The sequence below is a fragment of the Vombatus ursinus genome, unplaced genomic scaffold, assembly GCF_900497805.2.
Source record: "Vombatus ursinus unplaced genomic scaffold, bare-nosed wombat genome assembly UNPS02001419.1, whole genome shotgun sequence".
In the NCBI taxonomy this organism is placed as follows: Eukaryota; Metazoa; Chordata; class Mammalia; order Diprotodontia; family Vombatidae; genus Vombatus; species Vombatus ursinus.
In genome coordinates, this window is record NW_020941197.1 from 23,266,931 (window position 1) to 23,293,006 (window position 26,076).

The 26,076-nt window shown below is 38.9% G+C and overlaps 1 protein-coding gene across 2 annotated transcripts in view; it reads right to left on the reverse strand.

Annotated features, from left to right (window-relative positions):
• The window catches only part of CFAP44 (cilia and flagella associated protein 44), a 143,747-nt gene extending 121,570 nt beyond the window's left edge, over positions 1 to 22,177 (reverse strand). For both annotated transcript variants that reach the window (XM_027867421.1, XM_027867415.1), the window contains exons 1-4: positions 22,116 to 22,177; positions 9,597 to 9,731; positions 8,785 to 8,953; positions 803 to 965 (exon numbers count right to left, since the gene is read on the reverse strand). In XM_027867421.1, the coding sequence (XP_027723222.1) occupies positions 803 to 965; positions 8,785 to 8,953; positions 9,597 to 9,723 (459 nt within the window). In that variant the 5' untranslated portion in view covers positions 9,724 to 9,731; positions 22,116 to 22,177. The remainder of the gene's footprint in view (positions 1 to 802; positions 966 to 8,784; positions 8,954 to 9,596; positions 9,732 to 22,115) is intronic.
• Between the last annotated feature and the right edge of the window lie 3,899 nt (positions 22,178 to 26,076).

The following is a 26,076-nucleotide window of genomic DNA, read 5'->3' on the forward strand; positions in this document are numbered from 1 at the left end:
TCTCTCTCTCTCTGTCTCTCTCTCTCTGTCTCTCTCTCTCTGTCTCTCTCTCTCTCATTGCTGGCAAAGATTCTTGCCAGAGGTCTCCTTAATCAGCTTTAGACCTATAAGCCTAGGAGTCTATCTATAAGTCAGAGACTGCTTATATTTCTCCTGTGTCCTTCATAATGCCTAATGGGGTTGATATATAGTTGATGCTCAATAACATCAGTGTCTTCCCTCTGAGATTATCTCCAATTTATCCTTTATAGATCTTGTTTGTACATAGTTGTCGACATGTTGTCTCCTCCAATGGAGTGTGAACTCCTTGATGGTAGGGACTGGTTGTTTTGCCTTGCTTTGTACCCCCAGCATTTAGCACAGTGCCTGGCATATAGTAAGAGCTTAATAATAGCATAGCGTCTGGCACATAGTTGTAATTCAGTCATTTTTCACTCATGTCCGGCTCTTCATGATCCCATTTGGGATTTTCTTGGCAAAGATATTGGAGTGATTTACCATTTCCCTCTCCAGTTCATTTTACAGATGAGGAATTGAAGGAAACAGGGTTAAGTGGCCTGGCCAGGGTCATACAACTAGTAAGTGACTGAGGCCAAATTTGAACTCAAGAAGATGAACTTTACTTCAGGCCCAATGCTTTATTCACTTAGCAGCTAGGTAGCTGCCCAATAGTAGGAGCTTAATAAATGCTTGTTGAGTTGACTTGATTAGTAGCAGATAATAGCAGTTGTTTGGTTGATGGATTCAAATGATTACAGAAATAGAATCTTCTCCCACTCCCAGAAGTTACTAAAAGTTATACCGCAACAGCACCAATTCCTCTACCACTGTTGCTCCGGAGGTAACTCTGCTCAAAGGTTCTCAAATCCACAAAGACTATCTGGTTGCCAGCTATGAAGATTAAGGTTTGGCTGTCTAGAAGATGAAGATTGGCCCGTCTGGTGGAGTCATAACCAAAAGAATGTCTAATGCAAAACTGTCAAGGAAAATAAAATTTCCAAAGTAGACATACCACTCTTCTAATAACAAACAGGTTTGCAAGAGAAATTGAGGGAACAAAATTATTTTCTTTGCTATATACAGAATAAACCAGTATGTGAGGCTAGTTGATCTTTGCCTTAAAATTCAGAAGTTTTATCTAATGATGCTAAGAGGATACTTTTTGTTTTGTTTTGTTTTGTTGTTAAGTAGAAAAAATCCTACTGCTATTGCTTTTTGAACTTTTTTTGTTTCCCCAAGTCATCCTGAATTCACCTTAAAAATCTCGACTTTATCATATAATAAAAAGTCTCTTCAGAAAATAATCAAGTAAATTTTCCTCTCTTTCTCTAAAACTGAATCAGCTTCCATAATGTGAGAAAAATCATAGTAGTAAAAAAGATTATGGAACCTGTCAAAATGCTAAGTTCTTTCTACAATTCTCAGTAAAACTCAAACTGGCCTACCCCGTGGCATCATTGTAATTGCCTTACCCGTTCCCCCTGAGGACATCATTGGCCTCAACCCCACCCCCAAGACCCACTTACCATGTGACATCATTGGCTTCACCCCAGATGAGTGAATGCAGTGAGCCCCCCTCACTAATGGCATCACCTCTTGTCTCCAAATCCTTCAAAATTAAGACATGTTCTCTCATTACTTTGAAACTAATCCTTTTCAACTTTTCAACTTTCCCTTTATACCTTTAAGGCTGAGAAAAACTTTTTGAGCTTGGTATCCCTGCCCACTTTCCAGCTTTCATCATTACACCCTGTAGCTAGAAGAAAGGTTGGAGCCCCAAAGCCCTACTAGCTTTCCAATCTCCCATTTACCTCAGTGCTTTGTTAAGTTTCAGCAGTATTGTGTTTTCAAATTCCTTCTTCTGGGCTGCCAGCACCAGTCAAAAAAAGAATGTCTGAGACAAGAAGAAAAGGTTGTGAACTTACCATGATAAGCACTTCATTTCAAATAGCTCCCTTCCATCTCTTCAAGGAAATTTGCCATCAGTTTGCACACCCACATCCCCTCTATCATTTCTATGGACAAAGACTTTCAATCAATCTTTGCAAAACCCAACCCGAGCCCTGGTCCTTCAACCAAGCTGTTCAACAATGGGCCTCTCTCCCCACCCCTTCCTCCCCTTCCCTTCGTCTCTTAAAAGAGCACTAAAACCGATGAAATGCTTTAAAGGGAATTTGAGCCAGCCGCTTTTTGAAGATTTCAATGTAATGTTATAATGAGTTTTGTTCTCTCTCTCTCTCTCTCTCTCTCTCTCTCTCTCTCTCTCTCTCTCTCACACACACACACACACACACACACGCACACAACTTTTGGTTGGCAAAATATTTTTTAACTTGCAAAACTTCATGGTCATAAGATCATAGATTTCTAGCCAGAAGGGAGCTCAGAGGTCATCTATTCCAACCTTTTCATTTTATAGATGAAGAAACTGAGAGACACCCAGGGAGTTAGGTGACTTGTACAAAGTCATATGGGTAAGAGGTGGAAAAATAAACATTCAAACCCAGATCCACTATTGGTGAATCTAATGTTCTTTCCACTATAGTAGGCTTGTTTGAGACTATGTTGTCTGTTGTCAATAAAATGTAGAATTAAAGCTTTGGTTTGGGTGGTAATGATTTTAGACAATGTACAAATTGAAACGGTTTTAGGGATTGTTGACTGGGGTGGGGGGTTGGTTAAATAAATCTAGATTTTGTTTTTAATCCCAGTTCTGAAAGCACTCTAATTGCAAGCAAACCTAAAGACAATGGTTTGAAATGCTACCTACCTCCTGACAGAAAGCTGATGGATCCAAATTACAGACCAAGCTATATAATTTTTCAGATATGGCCAATGAGAGAATTTGTTTGGCTTGACCATACATATTTGTTACAAGATCTTTGTTTTTCTTTCCTTTACAACGGGAAGCAGGAAATATGAGGAAGAGAAGATGGATTTTGGTTAACTGAAAAAACGTAATTTAAAAATAAACAAAAACAGTGGTTTGGGGAACTCACCCCATGCACCCAAAGACAATCACAAGAAAAGAGCCTTGGCCTAAACCTCAGGATACCTGATAACACTATTTGGGATTGAGGAAGTCCATGAAAGACCCAGAAGCTGAAGCCAAAACATGTGCCAAAAAAGAATGTGGCCTAATCTAGAGAGACATGCCACAAATGTAGCTAGGGAGTAGATCATGGTGCAGATCCCACACTGAATGACAGGGAATCCAGCAACACAAAACATTTTTCTGCCCTCAGATTCCCTGTTTCAATAAGCAATTAATGGTCCAACCATTACTGGAGGCAAGTCAGGTTGAAAAGAATGTATGCTTGAGAATGTTCTTTGTGATTTACCAGGAACATGAGATCCTCCAGGCACTCTCTAATCCAGTTTCTAGCTTCACACATGTCACAGGGGACCAGCTGGAATCTATTTGCTCTACACATTCAAAGCCACAAAATCAACTTCACAATGAAGGGGTTTGGGGCATAATTCCCACTCAATACATCATTATCCATAAGTCCCAGAAGGACCATATTAGGTAGCCACCCTAAAAAAAGGTTCTCCTGAAATACAGAAATGGTTACCTCTCAGGTTACTGAACCATTTCATCCTCATGTGGTCCATGGACTACTTGGAACTGTAGGTAAATAAGACCTAAGCATGTCCCAGGTACATGTCAGGTACTCCCCTGACCTCCTGCAAAGGTAGAAGGTAAAAGGATACTATGATTAGGCCACCTGGCTGGGTCAGAGTCATCCAACAGAAGGCATCCTTGCTCCTCATCGACATGTACAACTATGCCACTTAATGCTGGGCTATTCTTGAAATAACAAAGTCACTAGATGGTAGAGCAGTTCTAATTTTCTGTCACCTTCTCCCAGACATGCCAGATTCACAAAACTCTCATTACCTTCCTCTACACACTTTTCTTCATGAAACCCTTACGTATTGCTTTATAATCTCCCAGAAGAAAACTGTATCACCAGTTTGTCATAGCTGTCTTCAAATGCTAATCCAATAAATGTCCTGTAACAATTTACTCTGAATCATGAGACAGTCACATTGAGTTGATCAATTTCACTTTTGTTTCTTTGTCCAGATGCACAACATCTTCCTTCATGATTCTGTAACTGATGTAGAGCAGGATATTTATTCAGATCAGAATAATCCTTACCATTTCCAGCTGTATAAAATTCCACAGACTCATATAGTTCTTTTGGGGGAAGGAGTGATTTCATATAAATACTTTTTTTTTCAATTGTTTCTTTCTGGCTGCTTGCAGTATTTTCTCCTTGACCTGATAACTCTGGAATTTGGCTACAATATTCCTTGGAGTTTGCATTTTGGAATCTCTTTCAAAAGGAGATCAGTGGATTCTTTCACAATGACTACTTTACCCTCTGGTTCTAGGATATCAGGACAATTTTCCTTGATAATTTCTTGAAAGATGCTGTCCAGACTTTTTTTGGTCATGGCTTTCAGGTAGTCTAATAATTCTTAAATTATCTCTTTATCACCTGAGGATCTATTTTGAAGTCAGTTGTTTTGCCAATGAGATATTTTACATTCTCCTTTATTTTTTTTTCATTCTTTTGATTTTGTTTGACTGATTCTTAATGTCTCATAGAGTCCCAATTCTAATTTTTAAGGTAACTTACACTTCCTTTTCTATTTGGCCAATTCTACTTTTAAAGGAGTTGTTTTCTTCGGTGGATTTTTTTTCCATTTGGCCAATTCTATTTTTTTTTTTAAAAGTTGCTTTCTTCACTTGATTTTTGTGCTTCCTTTTCTACACTGTTGATGCCTTTTTCATAATTCTCCTGCATAACTCTCATTTCTTTTCCCAATTTTTCTTCTACCTCTCTTACTTGATTTTTTTAATCCTTTTTGAACTCTTCTAAGAGGACTTCTGGGGCTTGAGATCAATTCATATTCCTCTTTGAGGCTTCACATGTAGGCATTTTGACAGTGTTGTCCTCTTCTGAGTTTGTGTTATCTTCCCTGTCACCATAGTAGCTTCCTATGGTCTGTGCTCTTTTTTTTTTGGTCATATTTTAAAGTTGAGCTCTGCTCTAGGAGCACGGCGGGGGGGGGGGGGGCTGTCCTAACTTTCTTGCACTGGGGAACAGGGGCCTGGTCACTGGCTTTCTGTGCTGGGGCCTCAGGTGATTGTGGCTTGCCCACTGAGCTAGGGTGGCCTGGCCTAGTTGTGCCTATTATTGTCTGGGTTCTGGAGCTGGCAATGTGCCTTCCACATTGGGGCTGGAGGTCTCACAGCTGGTCTGCTGTGCCATTAGCCTGCTGAGCCAGGATCCAGGGGCCTCGGTTGCTGATCTGTGCAACCTTTCCTGAAGTCCTAAGTTATCTTAAGCTGGAAGATTGTTTCACTCCATCTTTTTTGTGGGTTCTATCGCTCCAGAATCTGTTTAGAGGCTTCACTTTCTTTTAGGGGTTTTTGGTGGCCCAACATGACCTTTACAATTTTGTTTCCAGGGAATAATCTTTATCTTCTGGTTTGGATTCTTTTTTGTTTTATTTCTGGCTTCTTTTGACATACACTAGGCCCGATCCTCCTGCTCTGACTGGCATTTGTCACAGTTTCAACATATCATTAGCAGCGTTTTTAACTATTGCTTTCATATGAGGCTTTACAATCTCGGGTTGTTCAGTCATTTCAGTTGTGTCTGATTCTTCATGACTCCATTTGCGGTTTTCTTGGCAAAGATAGCGAATGATTTCCCATTTCCTTCTCCAGCTCATTTTACAGATGACAGAACTAAAGCAGGCAGATTTGTTACTTGCCCAGGGTCACATAGCTGGTAAGTGTCTGAGGCCAGATTTGAATTCAGGAAGATGAGTTTTCCTGACTTCAGGCCTGGCACTGTGCACTATGGCGCCACCTAGCTGCCCCTAAAGTATTAATAATCTTCAGTAAAAGTATTTGCTTTACTAGACATAGGTAAGCAATACTACCTAGAAATTGACAGGTCTACAAAATATATACATATGGGGCTAGAGAAAACAAAAGTCTTTGTTTTTATTATTTATAAATGGAGAACTTAGAGGTTCTCAGCTCCTCAGTGGTAGTCTGTGAATGCCAACAGGGTCACCAGTATATGTTGGGGTGCACTGCTGGTTTCCCCCCCACCATATACAAAGCTTCTTATAGCCTGTTTTATAAACTATTCTAGATCTCTAGAACCTGGGCAACACTCTGTGGCATTCTTATCCTTAGAATTAGTTAACAGGACCTGAGCACTGTCAATATACTCATTCCCAGTCTCAGCTATCTCACAGAGACCAATATATGTTGGTCTTTTGTAGACTTGACCTTTCCACAAGTAAATAGTCTGTTCTGGAGAGCCTAGAGCACCTCAGCTGTAACACCATAGCTAATTTGAGCCTCCAGGATCACCACTGAGTACCTGAGAGCAAGGTGTGTGGCTGGATTCCCCATCATCTGTGTGCACTCTCTACCGTTTCCGCTCCTTACCTTCACTTGCAGCATGTCTCTCCTGATCAGGCACATTCTTTCAGGCTTGTGTAGGCTCCAGTTTCTGGGCTTTTTTCCCTCACAGTTTCCTACAGTCTCCAGTAGTATTATCAGGCTATCATGACAACTGGGCAAGTCTCACTTTCTGAAATTGTGCTTAGGTTCATAGGTGCATTCCTCAAACTATGCTGTTTACGGCTGCCTGCAGCTGGAGTGGTTTCTGCGATAGGATAAAACAAAGATCTAGATATTTTTACCAACAGTTTCCCTCCCCTCATTACCTCCCCAGACTATGATCTCTAAACACCACTTCAATTTGGTCATTGTCTATATTTAGTTCTTATGTCATTATTCCCACCCAAACTAAACCCTTGATTTCGGAGATTCTATTGCCCAGCAGATAACACAGTCCCAATACAGCATGACAGAATGGAGAGAGATTTGTATTTGGCATCAGTGGCAGGGTCTGGGTTCAAATTCTTGCTCTTCCATCTCCTACCTCTTTGACTTTGGACAAATCATTAAATCACCATGGATCTCACTTTATTCATAATAAGGGAAGGGAAAGAAAAGGGAAGGAAGAATGGAAGGGAGAAGAGAAGGGGTTTCCTTTTAGTTTAGTTTCTATACCTCAGCTTCAGGCAAGTCAGCACAAGGTGAATTCTACTGAATTCCCTCTGAAGTGATTGTTGGTTAGGACAGTCAAATACATTCAATTCAGCTTCAGTCCACTTTGAAAGACACTGGGAAGAAGGGAAAGGGAAAGGCAGGATGGAGACCAGTTTGGTTAGAGGGGTGGGAAGAGGGTATGTTTTGCAAAGACTGATTGAAAGTACAATTCCTACAGGGAGTGGGAAAGGAAATGGGGATGAACATTGATTTTAAGGTCCCCTGGAAGGATAAGAAAGATGCTTCAAGGGAGGTGCCTGGTGTGCTATGCTCAGAACCTTTTCTTCTAGTCTCAATCTCAAACATTCCTTTTGACTAATTCAAGCCACCTGGTGAGGAGAAGAAAACTTCGTGGCAACTCTTCGAGGAAACTTGACTCATTGCTGAGATAAGGTGGAAAATCAGCCCAAGGAAACTTGACTTTTATGGTAGGCTAAGACAGTAAGCTGGAAGCTGGTTCAAAAACTTTCTGAATATAGTGATGAAATGGACACCTAGAGATGTTGGCACAAATTTTTCTTCTGACCATAGACAATAATGGTATAAGATTAAAAAACTGGAAAATTGGGCCTGGGGTTTTAGGGCTTAAAAACTTTCCTTGAGAGTGTGGAGAAAGCAGACCTTGTGGAACAACAGGTGACAAGTGTGATGTCAGCAATGGGAGGGGACAATATGACAATCCAATAATGTTCTCAGATGTAGAGGTCTCAGGTTCATCCTATGGAACAATGCTGCCAGCCCTGAGACTAAGGAATGGTTGTAGATGGGGTTTGGTATTTTGACATGGCGTGTAGCTTTCCTCATCATAATGCAGAAAGGAACAATAGCGCTCATCTGACACAGCCTCCTCGCTTTCCAGATAAGTTTTTGAAACCCTTTGGACAAATCATTAAATCACCATGGATCTCACTTTATTCATAATAAGGGAAGGGAAAGAAAAGGGAAGGAAGAATGGAAGGGAGAAGAGAAGGGGTTTCCTTTTAGTTTAGTTTCTATACCACCTGAGAATCTATTTTGGGAAAGTATGAATTTCAAGATCTGACCACGAATTGGTAACATAACTTAGTCTAGAATCTGGGGCTTTTTGATTCCCCATCCATTTCCACTAATGCATTCATTGCTAGTAATGGTTATAATATGTTAAACCTCCCAGAAAACATATTTGTATTTTAGTAATGGCTTTCAGTGTCTTAAAAGCAAGGTGAGAATTTTAGGAACTATAGTTCAGGGGCAGTTCAGGGGGTACACTGGGGAAGAAGACCTTTTAGTTCCCCCCAAAGCAAGGCACATGCGTTTCTGCCTATTCCAACTATGTAGTAGGTAGATCTTGCTCAAGATAAATACTTCACTCTATTTTTCTTTGTGGCAAGATAATTATTCAATACAAATTTTAACCATGTGTCCTGACCATAATCCCCAAACTAGCAAACTACTTTTTAAAAGTATTCAACAAATGGGGGCAGCTAGGCGGCACAGTAGATAAAGTACCAGCCCTGGGTCAGGAAGGACCTGAATTCAAATCCAGCCTCAGACACTTACTAGCTATGTGACCCTGGGCAAGTCATTTAACCCTGATTGCCTCAACAAATAGAAAAACCTCTATTTTATACATTTTCAGATAGACAGGATACATCAGTGTGAGGAGGTTTGATGGTATGCCAGAGTCTTGGGTCACAAAAGGAATCGAAGCCACCTCATTATAATTGTAGAAGAAATTCTCCGAAATTTTCTTCACTGGTTCTTCACCTGATGTTTCAATTTCTTCAAGGAAAGGATCTTCAGAATATGAATATTCAGATTCTGAAAGATGAAAAGACAATAATTGAGGATAATAAAATCTAAGAGCCCTCAGAAAGTCCTAGAGGTGGTGGCTGCAATCAATGGAGTGAATACCATTCATGTAGAGTGGAGAAGGTCATGGGAATATAAGCGAGGAACTGGGAGATTAGGATGTTTTAGGCAACATCAACATGAAATGGAACCTTTTTTTTTCTGCAGTCATCACTAATCCTGCATGGTTGTTCTTAAGGCAGCCAGGTGGCACAGCAGAAAGAGCACTGAACCTGGAATCAGGAACACGTGAGTTCAAATACAGCTCCAGCCACTTAATAGCTATGTGACCCTGGGCAAACCAATTTATCTCTCCCAGCCTGTTTCCTCATCTGTAAAATGGAGGTAATAACAGTCCCTACATTCCCAGGGTTATTGCGAGGATCAGATGAGATATTTGTAAAGCACTTTGCAAACCTTAAAGCATTACATACATGTTAGCTATTGTTACTGATCTTTGCATTGGTTCATGATAATTCACTTCTCTACCAAGAAAATGATCAGGATGTACTTAAAGTCATCATGGGAACTGATGTAATGATAGAGGTATTCATCTACACTACTCCTTCACGTACCACCCATCTCCCACCCCACTGGGCCCGTGATCTCCTACGTTCTTCAGCTGTGTCCGTTCTTTCAGAAATTTCTTCAGATTCTTCTGCTTCTGTTTGGAATTCATCTTCATCCTCGTAATAATCTTCTTCTTCATCTGGTTCTTCTGATTCTTTGTCCTGATCCATGTTAGAAACTGATGGGAAGAAAATGAAAAATTGCAATTTTTTTGTCTTAGGGGTTATTAATTCTACCCAGGCTTTGGTTCCCAATTTGAATTGCATGGCTTAAATGGAATCACAGAACAAGAACAGGTTACATACACTAAGGGATGAGGTGGGGCAAAGGGTGGGGGATGGGAAGGAATCTTATATGAACTGATATCAAGAAGAGATATCAAGAAATGTATTGTGTACAAAGTAACACCAATATTGTAAGATGATCAGCTGTGAATAATTTAGCTATTCTCAGCAATACAATGACCCCAGACAATCCTGAAGGACTTATGTTGAAAAATGCTATTCATCCCCAGAGAAAGAACTGATGGTTTCTGAACACAGATTGAAGCATACTTTTTAAGCTTAACAGATGGTGGAAAATAAGAAAGTGAAAAGAAGACTTTGAGTATTCTGTTCTCTCTGTTTTTAAAATAATGCCTTTTGAAAAAAATACTATAGCTCACTATTGACTGGAGAAATGTAAATTAAAACAACTCTGAGCTACTGCCTCACACAAATATTGGAGGGGATGTGGGAAAATTGAGACTCAAATGTACTGTTAGTGGAGTTGTGAACTGATCCAACCATTTTGGAGAGCAATTTGAAACTATGCCCAAAAGGTTATAAAACCATGCATACCTTTTGACCTAGCAATACCACTGCTAGGTCTGTATCCCAAAAAAGATAAAAAACAAAAAGGAAAAGGACGAACATGTACAACAATATTTATAGCAACTCTTCTCTAGGGGCAAAGAATTAGATATTGAGGGGATACCCATCAATTGGGGAATGACTGAACAAGTTGTGGAATGTGATTATGATGGAATACTATTGTACTATAAGAAATGATGAGCAGGATGCTCTCAGAAAAACCTGGAAAGACTTACAGAGCTGATACAAAGTGAAATGTACTGTGTACAAAGTAACAGCAATATTGTAAGATGATCAGCTGTGAATAATTTAGCTATTCTCAGCAATACAATGATCCCAGACAATCCTGAAGGACTTAATGTTTAAAAATGCTATTCATCCCCAGAGAAAGAACTGATGGTTTCTGAACACAGATTGAAACAACTTTTTAACTTTATTTTTCTTGAGGTTTTTTTGTCTGTTTTTTTATCTATGTTTTCTTTCATGTTTTGCATGACTACATACAGAACCTATATCAAATTGCTTGCCTTCTCAATATGGGGAGAGGGACAGGAGGAAGGAAGAGAATTTGGAACTCAAGGCTTTAAAAACAAATGTTAAAAATTGTTTTTACATGTAACTGGGGAAAAATAAAATACTAAATAAAAAAAGAAAAGAAAAGAACAATAAAATAATGCCTTTCTTCTCAAAGGGGGTATATAAGTAGCAAGCATTTCAGAGTAGGGACTAGAGTCATCTATATTCAAATATAACTATAAAGTCTTAAATATTCTAAAGTCAATAGGAGTTGCTTTTGAAATATAAAAGTATACTGGGTCATCATGGAGACAGAGGGAAAATGACAAGATCTAGGATGATTTTAATCATTCAGGAAGTATTTATTGGGCATCTTCTCTGAATAAAGCACTCATGCTAGGCACTGGCACAATCTTAGACCTGCTTCTCAAACTCAATATTCTGCCTCACTCTCTTCTGACCTTGCTTACTAAGTACTACGTATGCTAAACTAATATCAGATCACCCTTGTCTATGCTACAACTCATCTCATAAACCAACTGGCTAGGCATCTTCTTTGAATAAAGCACTATTCTAGGCACTGGAGGAGATATAAAAGAAATAGATAGAGTCGCTCTTTGGCTTATAACTGAGTTGGGGAAACAACCAGATGGTAAGTTTATAAGAATTCTTTCACTCCTATGGACAACCATCAGTCTGCAAAAAGCCTTGAAGTTGCTACCAAATTCCAGCCCTTGAGGTGGACTTGAGATAAAGAAATTTTGTCAGGTACCAGAGCGATCAGAAGAATCCTTTAATTGTCAAGAAGAAGGGTAGGAGGAAGAACTTGGAATAAGGGTATAGTGAAGAAGGGGAGAGCCAGGGGCTGGAGGGAGGGAGTGGTCACCAAAAGGCTTTCAGTCTTGTAGAGCTATTGCAAGCAGGAATTATTTCATTCTTTGTACTTGAATCCCCAGAGCCTAGCAAAGTGCCTGGCACATAGGAAATGTTTACTAAATATTTAATTGATTGATTGCTATGTGTCTGTCACGTTACTTAACTATTTTTTGTATGTTTACCTACCTTGACTACAACCTTGGACCTGCTTCTCAAACCTGATATTCTGCTTTACTCTCTTCTGACCCTGCTTATCTGGTACTATGTATGCCTAAACTAATATCAGATCACCCTTGTCTATACTACAACTCATATCATAAACCAACTGGCTTTAGCAGGTCCCCTTTCTATTCTAGATGGATCTCACACTGTTGATCTGCATTCTTACTTTCTGCCTATCTATCTTGCTCTCACTTCTTTGTACCATGGCTAGACGTTGGGGCTTTGGCCAACAACGAGCAAGGCTTGTGCTGTCTTCTATTGACACCACTGAAACCTTAATAATACCACTATTTATCATAATCATTAATTCTAAATGTGAGGTCTTTGCCCTTCCCCAAAAGCAGGCTAATGTTCTAATTATGGAACAGACCTACATCAACATTGACATGCTTGTCATGAATGAAACCAAAGAACTCAAGAAAATTGCCACTAAATGGAAAGACGGTACCCAGGTTCCCCTTTAAGAGTCAAAGAAGGAAGTTATCAGAAGTGTTTTAATCATGCACTCAAGAGTAATAAGAATCATCATTTCACAGCATCCTTGGTCATCCTGGCCTGCAGCATTCAATGATGATCATAAGCAAAAAAAGTTTCCACGGGAGACAGTTTCAGCTTATGGAACAAAAATTGCCAAGAATGAAGAGGTAGAGGAAAGAATACAAAGATCTTGGCAGAAACCTTCAAATCCAATCAACATTTACTTTGGTACTTAATGACTTCAAAGGTATATATGTTGGAGAATATGGCCAAAAGTATGTTAGGAAATGTGGTTCAGGTTTAAGAAACAAGATAGGTCGACGTCTTAAAGAATACTCAGAAGCTTTGTGCCAAGAGACGATGAATATTTTCTTTTGGTTTTTTTTTAAAAGTTTGATCCATTTTGTCTTTTTATGTAAGTTTCCATGTACCCCATCACAGCACCTCCACTGTCACATAACCCTCCTGTTAAAAAAAAAAGCTAAGCAAAATCAGCAGAGCAATCACACCTGTCACATGTGATTGCAACATACACAAATATTTTCATATATGTGATTGCAACATATATGAATACTTTCTGTAGGAAGACAACCAGAAGGTTTTGGAATAGTAAAGGCTGAACAACATAACATAAGAAATGAATTGACTATAATTTAATAGACAGGAAAATAACTACTAACTCATGTGGAAGTCATTCTTAGAATCATCTGTGTCTGGTAAGTTAGACTATCAACCAGTTAGAATAAAAGTTAAAATCAACACCAAAGTATAACAAAAGATAAAAAGAAGAAGACACTGAATGAAATTATAACAGCTCCAACACGGCATTTTTTGATCATGGCTTTCAGATAGTTCAATAAATTGTCTCTCCTGGATCTACTTTCCAGGTCAGTTGTCTTTCCAATGAGATATTTCACATTGTTTTCTATTTTTTCATTCTTTTGGATTTGTTTTACAGTGTCTTGATTTCTCATAAAGCCACTAGCTTCCAATTGTACCATTCTAATTTTTAAGGAAATATTTTCTTCAGTAAACTTTTGGACTTCCTTTTCCATTTGGCCAGTTTTGCTTTTTAAAGCATTCTTCTCGTCATTGGCTTTTTGGACCTCTTTTGTCATTTGGCCTAGCCTATTTTTAAGGTGTTATTTTCTTCAGTATTTTTTTGTCTCCTTTACCAAGCTGTTGAATCATTTGTCTTGCATTACTCTCATCTCTCTTCCTAATTTTTCCTCTACCTCTCTTACTTGATTTTCAAAACCCTTTTTAAGTTCTTCCATGGCCTGGGACCAATTCGTATTTTTCTTGGAGGCTCTATTGGATATAGGAGCTTGGACTTTGTTGTCTTCTTCTGGTTGTATGTTTCCATCTTCTTTGTCATCAAAAAAAGATTCTATGGTCTTTTTTGCAAGGTTTGGTCATAATCCCAGCCAATAACTTGAGTTTAAATTCTTTGTTAAGGTAGGGGTCTGCTTCCAGTGTGGAAAACGTACTGTTCCAAGTTTTGTGGGTTTTGTGCAGCTGTTTTCAGAGATACTTCTAGGTACCTATAAATTTTCAGTTCTTCCAAGGTGGTATGATAAGGGACAAGGTGTTTACTCCTTTCCTGGCCTGTGCTCTGGTCTATGAGTGACCACAGGCACTCTTTTCTGCCTTGGAACTGGGAGGAGGATTCCTTCTCTACCACCATTACAAGCTCCACCATGCCAGGACTCCTCCTTGTCCCAGGACTGCCATTCAGAACTGTGACCCAGATCTAAGCACAGGCAAAGCAAGAGAATCCTGCCTCAGCACCAGCAAAGAGATCCCTGCAATCCTGCTCTGATCAGTCACTCGATTCCCCCTCAGTCTTTAGGCCAGAAGCTCTGGAAGCAGCCACCACCCTGGGGTCATGCTCGGGGGCTGGGGCTGGGACCACGCTTCTCTCTCTCACCTCAGTCACAGACTTTTCCCACTGACCTCCTAGGTTGTCTTTGGCATTCATGGGTTGAGAAGTCTGGAAACCGCCACAGCTGCCCATGATTCTGTCCTCTGAGGCCTGCTCCAGGTTCGCTGAGGCTTGTTTTGCCTGCGTGCCCACGCTGAATTGCATACCTCTCCCTGTCCGGTGTGATAAACCTTTTGGGTCAACCATCCAGGCTGTCTTAGGCTGTAAATGTGTTTCACTCTGTCTTTTTGTGGGTTCTGTTGCTTTAGAATTTGTTTACAGCCATTTTTTATAGGTATTTGGAAGGGTTTGGGGGAGAGCTCAAGCAAGTCACCGCTTTTACTCTACCATCTTGGCTCCACCCCAACATGGCATTTTTAATAGACAAAATTAGAAATGGATAAAGGTAAAGAAACTAGACTCAACCATTACTTAAAGCAATTTCCAGAAAAGTATTAAAACAGGAGGAAGAAATGAGCCAGCCTGTGACGAGTCAGCCAGGTTATCCTGATAAAAGACATGATTCAGCACTTCAAGGGTTCCAACTCTGCCAGGGCCACCAGTGGACAGTGGGTGCCTTTCCACATGCATTCATCCTGGAGTAAGAAGACTCCAGGCACCAACAAGAAGTAGGCCAAACACACAGACACACCTGTACAATTTGTTTGGTACTCATTAGCATCAGCTGTGGCTTCAATAAATCACTGTTTCTATTCATATGTCCCCCATACCTCTCCCAGTTCTCTACTTTTTGGGAAAGTAACCAAGTATGATCACTCAGCCTCAAACATATTTACAAATTATGTCTTGAGTTAAGTTACTTCTGCAGACAGAGATTTTCCAGTGGTTCCCTTTAATAGCTAACTCTCTTCCCTCTCACCTCCAAGAAGCAAAACAAAACAAAACAAAACAACAAAAAAACAAACAAACAAACCCATAAAGGAAAAATACTGAAGTTGAGAATTTCACCATCCAACCTCAAATTTGATACCTGACCTCAAATCTGAAATCTGGACCACTGAATAGCAATTATTCCTAAATACTTCCTTAGTCATTCTGGTGTAAATAAACTTTCCCGTACAGTATCTATAACAGTTTTCTTTCAGAGCAAATGCTGCAGTTTTCTACATGTCTTTCCCAAGGCAGTTTAAAACCACTTTTTTTTCAGTCCAAACTTTTCAGTGAAAAAATTCAGTCTATTGGTGCCTACCTACAATTGTTCCGCCAGTTACAGTTTTAGAGAGTTGCCTGGGGCACAGAGAGATCAGACAGCTGGCTGCTACTTTGGATAGAGTTGATTTGGAATCAGGCAGACCCAAATTCAAATTGTGCTTCAGACATTTGCTAGCTGTGTGATTCTAGGCAAGTCATTTAACCTCCATCTGCCTCAGTTTCCTCATCTGTAAAATGGGAACAGTAATAGCACCTAACCCAAAGAATTGTGAGGACCAAATGAGATAACTTATGTAAAGCTTTTTGCAAACTCTTAAGGTTTATATAAATGTTAGCAATTCTTACTATTAAGTGTCTTGCCCAAAGTTATACCAGTAGTATGTGTCAAAGGTGGGACTTGAACCCAGGGCTTCCCAACTCTAAGGCTGGCTCTCTATCTGCTGTGCCATGTTGCACTTTTGCAGTTTATAAAATGAAAATAAAGCATTCATAAATAAAATTGTTTAAAATCTTATCAAATTCATAAAGTGATGCTTCCCATCAGAGTCAACCCTAGGCAACAACATCATGCAATAAAGCCTAATTTCAGGCCTCTTTTTTTTTTTTTTTCAAACTGAATTTTCTCCCTCCATGATGCTCCTCCCACTATTATAATAATACCTATAGTAGTATAAATATGCCTGCAGCTCTTTGAAAAAATGTATACATGGCACACTTTTAAGTTTAAGTTTAATCTGCATTAATATTTTCTCCCTGTCTAGACAATCAATAAAACAAGTCAGAACCTGATTTGTAGCATTTGCCAATTTCTGAGGAGTAAATGGTCAGACTGAAAATTTAATAATCAGCTCTTATAATCCAGCTGGAGATGGCTCCAGCATACCCTTGTAGCCACCTCACGGATTGTAAGCATCAAGTGACATGATAAAGTTATATAAAATGTTTTGCTAACCTAATACTATTTAAATGTCATCAAGCAGATGAATTTGAGCAAATATCTCCCAAAAGAAGAACTGTAGACCATTAACAACCATGTTAAAGAATGTTCCAAATCAATAACAAGAGAAATTCAAGTCAAATTCTTTGCTATCACAAAAAGTGCTGCTATAAATATATTGGTATATGTAGGGACTTTCTTCTTATCAAAGGCCCCTCTGGGGTATAATCTTAGTAGTGGAATCTCTGGGTCAAATGTTATAGACATTTTAGTCACTTTATTTGAACAATTTGAAATTGTTTCCCAAAATAGTTGTATTGCATTTCTAAAATATAGAGAGAATTGAGTCAAAATCTTAAGAATATAAGTAATTCCTCAATTGCTAAATGGTCAAAGGAAATGAATAGGCAGTTTTCAGAAGAGGAAACCAAAGCTATCTACAGTCATATGAAAAAAACCTCTAAATCACTATTGATTAGAAAAATGTAGGGGCAGCTAGGTGGCACAGTGAATAGAGCACTGGCCCTGAAGTCAGGAGGACCTGAGTTCAAATCCAGCCTCAGACCAAACACTTGCTACTTACTAGCTGTGTGACCCTGGGCAAGTCACTTAACCCCAATTGCCTAAAAAAAAAAAAAAACTAAAAAGAAAAAGAGAAAAAAAAAGAAAAATGTAAATTAAAATAACTCTGAGGTACCATCTCATACATTTCAGATTGGCTAATATGGCAGAAAAGGTAAGTGACAAATGTCAGAGGGGATGTGGAAAAATTAAGACACTAATACATGATTGATGGAATTGTGAACTATCTAACCAATCTGGAGAACAATTTGGAACTCTGTCCAAAGAGCTATAAAACTGTGCATACCCTTTGGCCCAGCAATACCACTACTAGATCCATATCTCAAAGAGATCAAAGGAAAAGGAAAAGAACCTATATGTACAAAAATATTTATAGAAGCTTTTTTGTGGTGGCAAAGAACTAGAAATTGATAGGATGCCCATCAATGCAGCAATGGCTGAACAAGTTGTGGTATATAATTGTAATGGAATACTATTATACTATAAGAAATGATGAATAGGGTGCTTTCAGAAAAATCTAGAAAGACTTACATTAACTGATGCAAAATGAAGTGAGCAGAATCAGGAGAACATTGTACATAGTAACAGCAATATTGTATGATGATCAACTGTGAATGATAGCTATTCTCAGCAATACAATGAATCAAGACAATTCTGAAGGACTTATGATGAAAAATGCTATCTACCTTCAAAGAAAGAACTGAAGGAGTCTGAATGCAGATTGAAACACACTTTTTATTATTCTTGAGGGTTTTTTTTTTTGGTCTGAGTTTTCTTTGTAACATGGCTAATATGGAAATGTTTTGCATGAGTGCTTGCCTTCTGAAGGAGGGAAGAGAGGAAGCAAATTTCTCTGATGATGGCCTCATTTCTCAAATATATAGAGCACTGAGTCAAATTTATAAGAATATAAGTCATTCCCCAATTGATAAATGGTCAAAGGATATGAACAGGCAGGTTTCAGACAAAGTAATCAAAGCGAACTATAGTCAAATGAAAAGAAAATGCTATGAATGACTACCTACTGTCTACAAATGTGTCAATGTCTCCCTCACCCTCAAAAAACCTTCACTTGATCCTTCTATCCCCACGATTGTCCTGTATAGTATTGCTCCCTTCCCACTTCGTGGCTACGCTCCTTGAAATGGGCATCTACAACAGGCAGATGACTTAGCTATTCCTAGCAATACAATGATCCAAGACAGTTCTTAAAGATTTAAGATGCACTTCCATTTTCTCTTCTCTCAGTGTCTTCTTAACCCCTTATAGTTTGGGTTCTACCCTTACCATTCCACCAAAATTGCTTTCTCTGAAGTTACTAATGATTTCTCAGTTGTCAAATCCTTTTGCTGTCAAAGCCTTTTCTCAGTCCTCATTCTCCTTGATCTCTCTGCAGCCATTTACACTTCTTGACACTCTCTTCTCTCTAGATTTCAGAACACCACTCACTCTCTCCTGGTTCTCCTCTTCATTCTCCTTTGCTGCATTCTCATCTAGGCCATGCCCTCTAGCTGGAGGTGTCCTACAGGGCTCTGTCCTCTTCTCCCTGTATACTACCTCACTTGGTGATCTCATCGGCTTCCATGGACTGAATTACCATCTCTATGCTTGTGATTCTCAAAAATACCTATCTTGCCCCAATCTCTCTGCTGACTTTCCAATTGCATATCCAATTGCCTTTCAGAAATCTCCAACTGGATGTCTAGTAGACATTTTCAACTTAACAAGTCCAAAACTGAATTAGTCACTTTTCCCCCTAAGGCCACCCACATTTCTAACTTTTCTATTGATGTCAAGGGCAATACTATCCTCACTGTTGCTCAGGCTTGCAACCTCGGTGCCATCTTTTTTTTCCTCACTGTCTCTCACCTCCCATATCCAAGTGGTTGCCAAAGCCTGTCAATTTCACATTGGCATCATCTCTCAAATACACCCCCTTCTCTCCTCTGACACTGCCACCACCCTGGTTCAGGCCCTGCTTCATGACTATTCAATAGCCCCGGTGGGTCTTCCTGCCTCAAGTCTCTCCCTATTCCAATCCACTCTCCATTCAGGAATCAAAGAGGTTTTCCCAAAGCATAAGTCTGTTTCCTCTCCTACTCATTAAACTTCAGAAACTCCCTATCGCCTTTAAGATCAATTTCAAAACCCTGCTCGGCATTCAAAGCCCTTCATAACCTAGTCTCCTACTAGCTTTCTAGTCTTCTTACACCTTACTCCTCACCATGTACTCTTCAATACAGTGACAATGGCCTTCTTGCTGTTCCATAAACAAGACACTCCATCTCTTGGCTCTGGGAATTCTCTCTGTCCTCCATGCCTAGAATATTCTTCCTCCTCATCTTTGCATCCTGGCTTCCCTAGATTCTCTTAAGTCCCAACTAAAATCTCATTTTCTTTTCTTTTAATTTGGTATTTTAAAATTTTTAAGAATGATTTTTCTTAATTACATGTAAAAACAATTTTAATTTTTTTTTATAATTTTGATTTCTAAATTCCCTCCTTCCCCTCACCCCCCTGAGAAGGCAAGCACTTTGACATAGATTATACATGTGCAGTCATTCAAAATATAGTTCCATATTAGCCATGTTGCAAAAGAGAACACCAACCAAAAAAAAAACAAAACAAAACAAAAAAAAAATAAAGTAAAAAGTATGCTTCAATCTGTATTCATACGCCATCAGTTCTTTCTCTGAAGATGGATAGCTTTTTCATCATAAGTCCTTCAGAATTGTCTTGAATCACTGTATTGCTGTAAGTAAGTAAGGTTAATTTTAGTGTGTAAGGAGGATTTTGTTATCCTTTTTAGAGCCTAGATAATATTTCCCATGAATTATAGCTGAAAACATCTCCATCACGCTTGCACAGTGAGAGATAGGGATGACATAATGTACACCTGAGCTGTGGTACGTCATGACAATATTGCTAAAGTTAACCTGTGAACTTAATGTTGGTAAGATGCCTTCTTTGTCTGTTGCCCTATAAAGCAAGTGGGCACTGATCAGTGAGTGGGGAACCCATTTTAGGATTTGAGTAATGCACAGAGGAATGCATGGGTCTGCCTTGATTGGCCTCCATCAAGGCTTGGGGTGCTGGGGGAGGGAAATCTGTGTTTGCCTCAACCAGCCCCAATTGAGGCTTAGGGGATCTTGAAGGAGTTATACTCCTATTCTCACCTGCCCCTTTGAGAAGCGTGATTAGGGAATGCTGTAGGAGTTGGTGCCCCCAATATCAGTAGGTCCCTTTGAGAAGACCAGACTAAAGTAAGCTTATTTAACCCCTTATTATGACTCCATTCCTGTCTTCCTGTCTGACCGGATCAAAAGCAAACCTGCTAGTGAAAGAGGTACTAGAAGCTTCCTGTATCTCCTACCTAAGAAATGGTGTAGTTGGTGTCTTTACCTAACAGCATTCACAGCTGATCATCGGACGATATTGCTTTTACTGTGTACAATGTTCTCCTGACTCTGCTCAGTTCACTTTGCATCAGGTCATATAAGCCTTCCCAAATTTTCTGAAACATCCTGCTTATCATTTCTTATAGCACAATAGTATTTCATCACAATCATATACCACAACTTGTCCAGCCATTTCCCAATTGATGGGCAGTCCTTCAATTTCCAATTCTTTGCCACCACAAAAAGAACTGCCATAAATATAAAATCCCATTTTTTACAGGAAGCCTTTCCTGCCCTGTCTGAATTCTAATGCCTTCCTTTACTTATTTCCTACTCTCCCTGTATATAGCTTGCTTGTACACATTAGTTTGCTTGTTATCTCTTTGATTAAATTGTGAGCTCCTGGAGAACAGGGGCTGTCTTTTGCCTATTTTTGTATCCTGGTACATAGTAGGCATTTAATAAATGTTTATTTTACTGACTGAACAACTTAATGTTTATTTTACTGACTGAAGCTATTTGTGCAGCTTAGAGGTTTTTACATTTCACCTTATGTGTTACTGTAGAATGGAGGCTTTGAATCTTCATTGTAATACCTGCAATCTGAAATCACAAAATTAACATCTCTGTGACATAGAATTTTCTGACATTGAAAATGTACATTTATTTATAATAAATTATATGAAAAACATACTTTCTTCAACCTCCTGAATGTTTTACCAGTGACTGCTTGTCTTGTTTACTAGTAATTCCAAGTCTTTAACCAGGTCTCATTTTTTTTTTTACAAAAACTGCCATTAAGATACTTAAGTAACTGATTTTCTTTAATTAATCAGCAACCATTTATTAAGCACCTATTACGCAAGAGGCACTAAACTAGGTACAAATATGGACAAAAATTGAACAGTCCCTGCCTTCAAAGAGCTTTCAGTCTACTGGGAAAGGGAATAAGCATTTATATAGTACCTACTGTGTGTGAGGCACTGTGTTAAATATTTTCTCATTTGATCCTCACAACAACCCCGAAAGGTATTTGCTGTTATTACCCCCATTTTATAGTTGAGGAAAAGGAGGCAAATAAAGAGGTTAAGTGACAAGGCAAGTGCCCAGGGTCACACAGCTACTACCGAATTTCAACTCAAGTCTTCCTACTTCTTACTTCCAGACCCATTGCTCTATCTAGTGCACCACTTAGCTAGCATGACAAACGTATATACAAAAATATGTACAAAATAAATATAATTTTCTACATTCAGCCCATATTTTGTCCAGGACTTTGGGGATTCTAATTATGCCATTAAATGTATTAACCTACAACTTGCTAGTTTCAGTATACGCATATACATATATATAATACATATATTTGTTACATGTATGAATGAGTAAAGAGACGCTCACTCTTTGGGGAGCTCTGAGGGAAGGTAGAAGAATATAGAGGGGTGTGTGCGTGTGTGTGTGAGAATTTATGTCTGCAAGCTAACGAAAGAGAGGAGGAGGAGGAACGAAGCGGGTGGCTGAGAATTAAGACCAGGGTGAGTACGAACAGAAGTTAGCCTGCTCTTAGGCAGAGGCTGGGGGCCCGGGCTTTTGGGGGCGTGGTACTTACCTAGAAAATCGGCGGCAGAGCTCAGCCCAAGCACTTTCTGAGCTCTCCCTTCGTTTACTGCCGTTACCACAGCAACCGCAGGCCAGCCTCCCTCGGAGAGGGGAGGCACAAGGGGAGTGCCTCAGTGGAGCCTCAATGCGCATGCTCGGGTCCGTGATCCAGCCCTGAAAAACATCCCTGCGTGTCTGACAGGTAGCAGCGCTGATGGGGCGGTGGTCCAGGATGCGTAAGGTGTTGGTGCGCGCGGAAACGGCGGTGGCTACCTGTCTCCCTCCTCCCAGAAGATCGTTTGGGTTCAAAAACCAAAGCTACCCCCGAAGATATCCCCATCCCCAGGCCTTTACTCCTTGCAGTATGAAACTATGCAGTTGAAATGAGTTTGCTGCAAACCTATTAAAGAGGCACAAAGGAAGCCCAACTTCTCATAATGTGGCATCTACTTGACAAAGTTAAAACGTACGTCAGCTTCTTGCTCCATCTTGCACGTGGTCTTAAAAAGCCAGCAGAATTTTACAGCTGGAGCTTCTTAGTAAAGGAAACCTGGTGGAATCGAAGGTACATCGGGCAGGACAGGTTTCTGCATTTACTGGGCTGTTTTAAAAATAACTCTTTAGTGCTTTTTTTTTTTTTTATTGCTCGAGTATCTCCATACTTAAAGTTACCGATACAACATATTTTGATGGCCTAAGTTTATCTATCCTTTTGAAATTTTCTTTTGAATAATTTACACCATGGGTTTGTGCTCTTCAAAATGTATTTCTTTTTGGTTCCAGGGAGCTATGAATAAAAGCATCACACTTGCATTTAACATTGTTGGAGTACTGATTTTATGTAAGCATACACCAGGAAAACTGAAGTTTTCAATTGTTTATTTTGTGGGAAAAGTATGGAAATTGAATATCTATTTTGTTTTTGAACATTTGTTTTGTATTTCAGTGCCCAACACCAGGGACTGAAAACAATTCTCCTGCGGCAGGAGCCACACTCAAAGGGATTCGTGTATATGTGGCATCCAGCGCATATTACAATCATAACCTTAGAAAAAAGTATTTCTGGATGTACATAATATAATGAACACGGTTTAGTTAAGGTCACCACATCTACTGTATTAGTAAATTGCTTCCATCATTCTACCAGCTCAATCTCCCCCCCCCCCCACTTATCAGGTATACAAAATTATTTAAACTGTTTATTTAAATCTGGAATGGACCTTTGAGACCATATAGTATAAATCCCTTATTTACAGATGAAGAAAGGAAGGCCCAGAGAGCTGTCTGATTCTAAATTTGCTGTTCTTCCCATTCTATCAGGTATGTTCTTTGCCTTTTTTTGTCATAGTCCCCTTTTCAGAATAATGTTTTAAATGCGTAAAATAGGATAACAATGGAAATTATACTGAAATCCAGATATAATTTTTTTTTAATTCATTGACTGTACATTAAGAACCACTGCTTATAGGGGTGGGAGACCTAGGGCCTCAATGCCACCTGGTTAGCAAAATGGACTACTACAGCAACTGTCACACAAGTAAATGCCAATTTTCTACATCTGTTATCCCCTAACTCTTCAAGGGGCACATTTTTCCTCTCTTCTTTGGGGCCAGGCTTTATTATTGTAATTACACAGTATTCTATTCAGCTTTTTTGGGGGGAGGTAGTAGAGGAAGGTTCTTTCCATTTATATTGTTGTAGCAATTGTGTACGTTGTTTTCCTGATTGTTTATTTCATTTTCCATAAGGTCATATAAGTGTTCCCATGCATCTTAGTATTTATTCTTCCATCACAGTAATATTCCATGTCATTCATTTGCCACAATTTGGTTAGCCATTCCTCAATCAATGGGCATTTGATTTTTTTCCAGTTTTTTGCTACTACAAAAACTCTGCTACAAATATTTAGGTTTGTATGGAACACCACTTTCAAATAAGCTATAATGTACCAAAAGCAAGTGCACAAAGTGTTCACCATCAATCGTGATTCCATTCTTCCAGTCCAAGGGCTGGTATAGTCTAAGATAATTTTCAATAATTTAGGAGCATATCCCAAAGAAAAATCATTGCAACATCTGCTGAAGGTATCAAAATTATATAGCTTAGAGATGACCCTCGGTAAAATAAAGAATATGAAACAAACATTTCATGCAATATATATGGACAGTATGGAGATCTACAAGTAGTGGGAATGTGTACCTTAGTGCCTGAATTCCGTGTAACAGTAAAGAATAAAAGTGAATCAGAAAAGGTAAAAAAAATTCTGACTGGGTTCTTTCAGTCATAATCACAATGATTGATGAAAAGAGATCAAAGCTTAAGGATGAAGTCTTCTGTGCTGCTAGCAATGAATTACCTCAGAATACCAACTGGTCCACAACAAAACATGAAAAATAAAAGCTTTCAGCTACCCGACATGCAATGTATATATCATTGCATAAAATCTTTCTTCGGAGCCGTATGACAAATGAGGAGCACAACAAAAGTTTGGGGACACAAATGTATTGGGGGCAGTCTATTGTGAGGAAGGATGTTGGGTGGGCAAGGATGACAGAATGGCCAACTCACAATCCCAAGGGATCATAAAGATGTCATTGTCTGAATCTTAGTATAATCTTATGTAAAACTGAGGATGATAATTACTGTACTATCTGCTTCACAGGATTGTTGTAAGGAAAAACACTTTATAAACATCAAAGTGTGACCTAAATGTGAGTTGTACTATTTACAAGTAATGAGATCTAAATAGGAACTCAAAATGCTAAAACACAACTGAGAATATTAATTTCATTTTCCTCCAAGCTATGAGAGTTTATATTTTCAGTGAAGTTCAGCTATAGGCAACCAATATTTCCTTTTTCCTAGACAGTATAGTTGATTTTTGGTCATGTGAGAGAACTTACTGAACTACCAATTAATAAATATATATTTTGTTCAAAGTACTGAGCCTGTCACCAGAAGTACAAAAATAAATAAGACCTGGTCTTACCAGGAAGGTTTTGTGCAAGCAAAAGGGAGAATCATTTTCTTTTTGATATTCTGACAAATGCCAGAAAAATAAAAGGCATTATTAGGTCACAGTCAGATACAGAAAAAAGGCAATCACTACCTTTCTGTATTTCAAGTGTATTAACATAGGAAAAAATATTACATACATAGCAATTCTACTCTTCAGAAAAAAGACATGAGAATTATAAAAATATAGATTATTGCAGGTAAAAATGCCTCACCCTAGACTGTTCTTTAATAGAGATACAGTGTGACATAATGGATATGAGTACCAGACTCGGTACCAGGAGAATCTGGGTTAAAGTCTAGCCTCTAACACAAAATAGATGTGTGACTATGACCAAGTTACTAACCTCTAGGTTCTTTAGAATTAAACTCATATGAGTTGTCAGATCTGCATCAGTGGAAGGAATTTCCACAATCAGCATCCCTACACTAACGAAATAACAGATCTGAACCAAAGAGAGACATTTAAAAGGTTTGTGTTATGCTTAATTTGGTTCCTTGTAAGACTTGGTCTTTGCCATCACAGTGTGATCTCCTGGAGGGTAAGGACTGGTTTTTACTTCTTCTTATATCCCTAGTGCTTAACACAGTGTCCAGCACATATCTGACACTTAATGTTTACTGACTGCTATTACTGGGATGTGAAATAAATTTTTCTCTGCAGAAAAATCTGTTAAGAAGGCCTATTTGTTGAGGGGGTATACTATTCTTTAAAAGTCAATAGTCTCTTTAGGGATACCACATCCTGCCTTACTTGTAACTATTTTGGTGCAGATTTTATCCCCAATTTGCAAGCTCCCTGAAAGCAAGGACTGTCTTATTTCAACTTTATATTCCCAGCATCTAGTGAACTGTCTTACATATAGTAAATGCTTAATGTATTATATATACTATTGCATAAATACTGAATTCACATAAATGTATCAAAGATGGATGCAAATAATTCTGTTGACCCA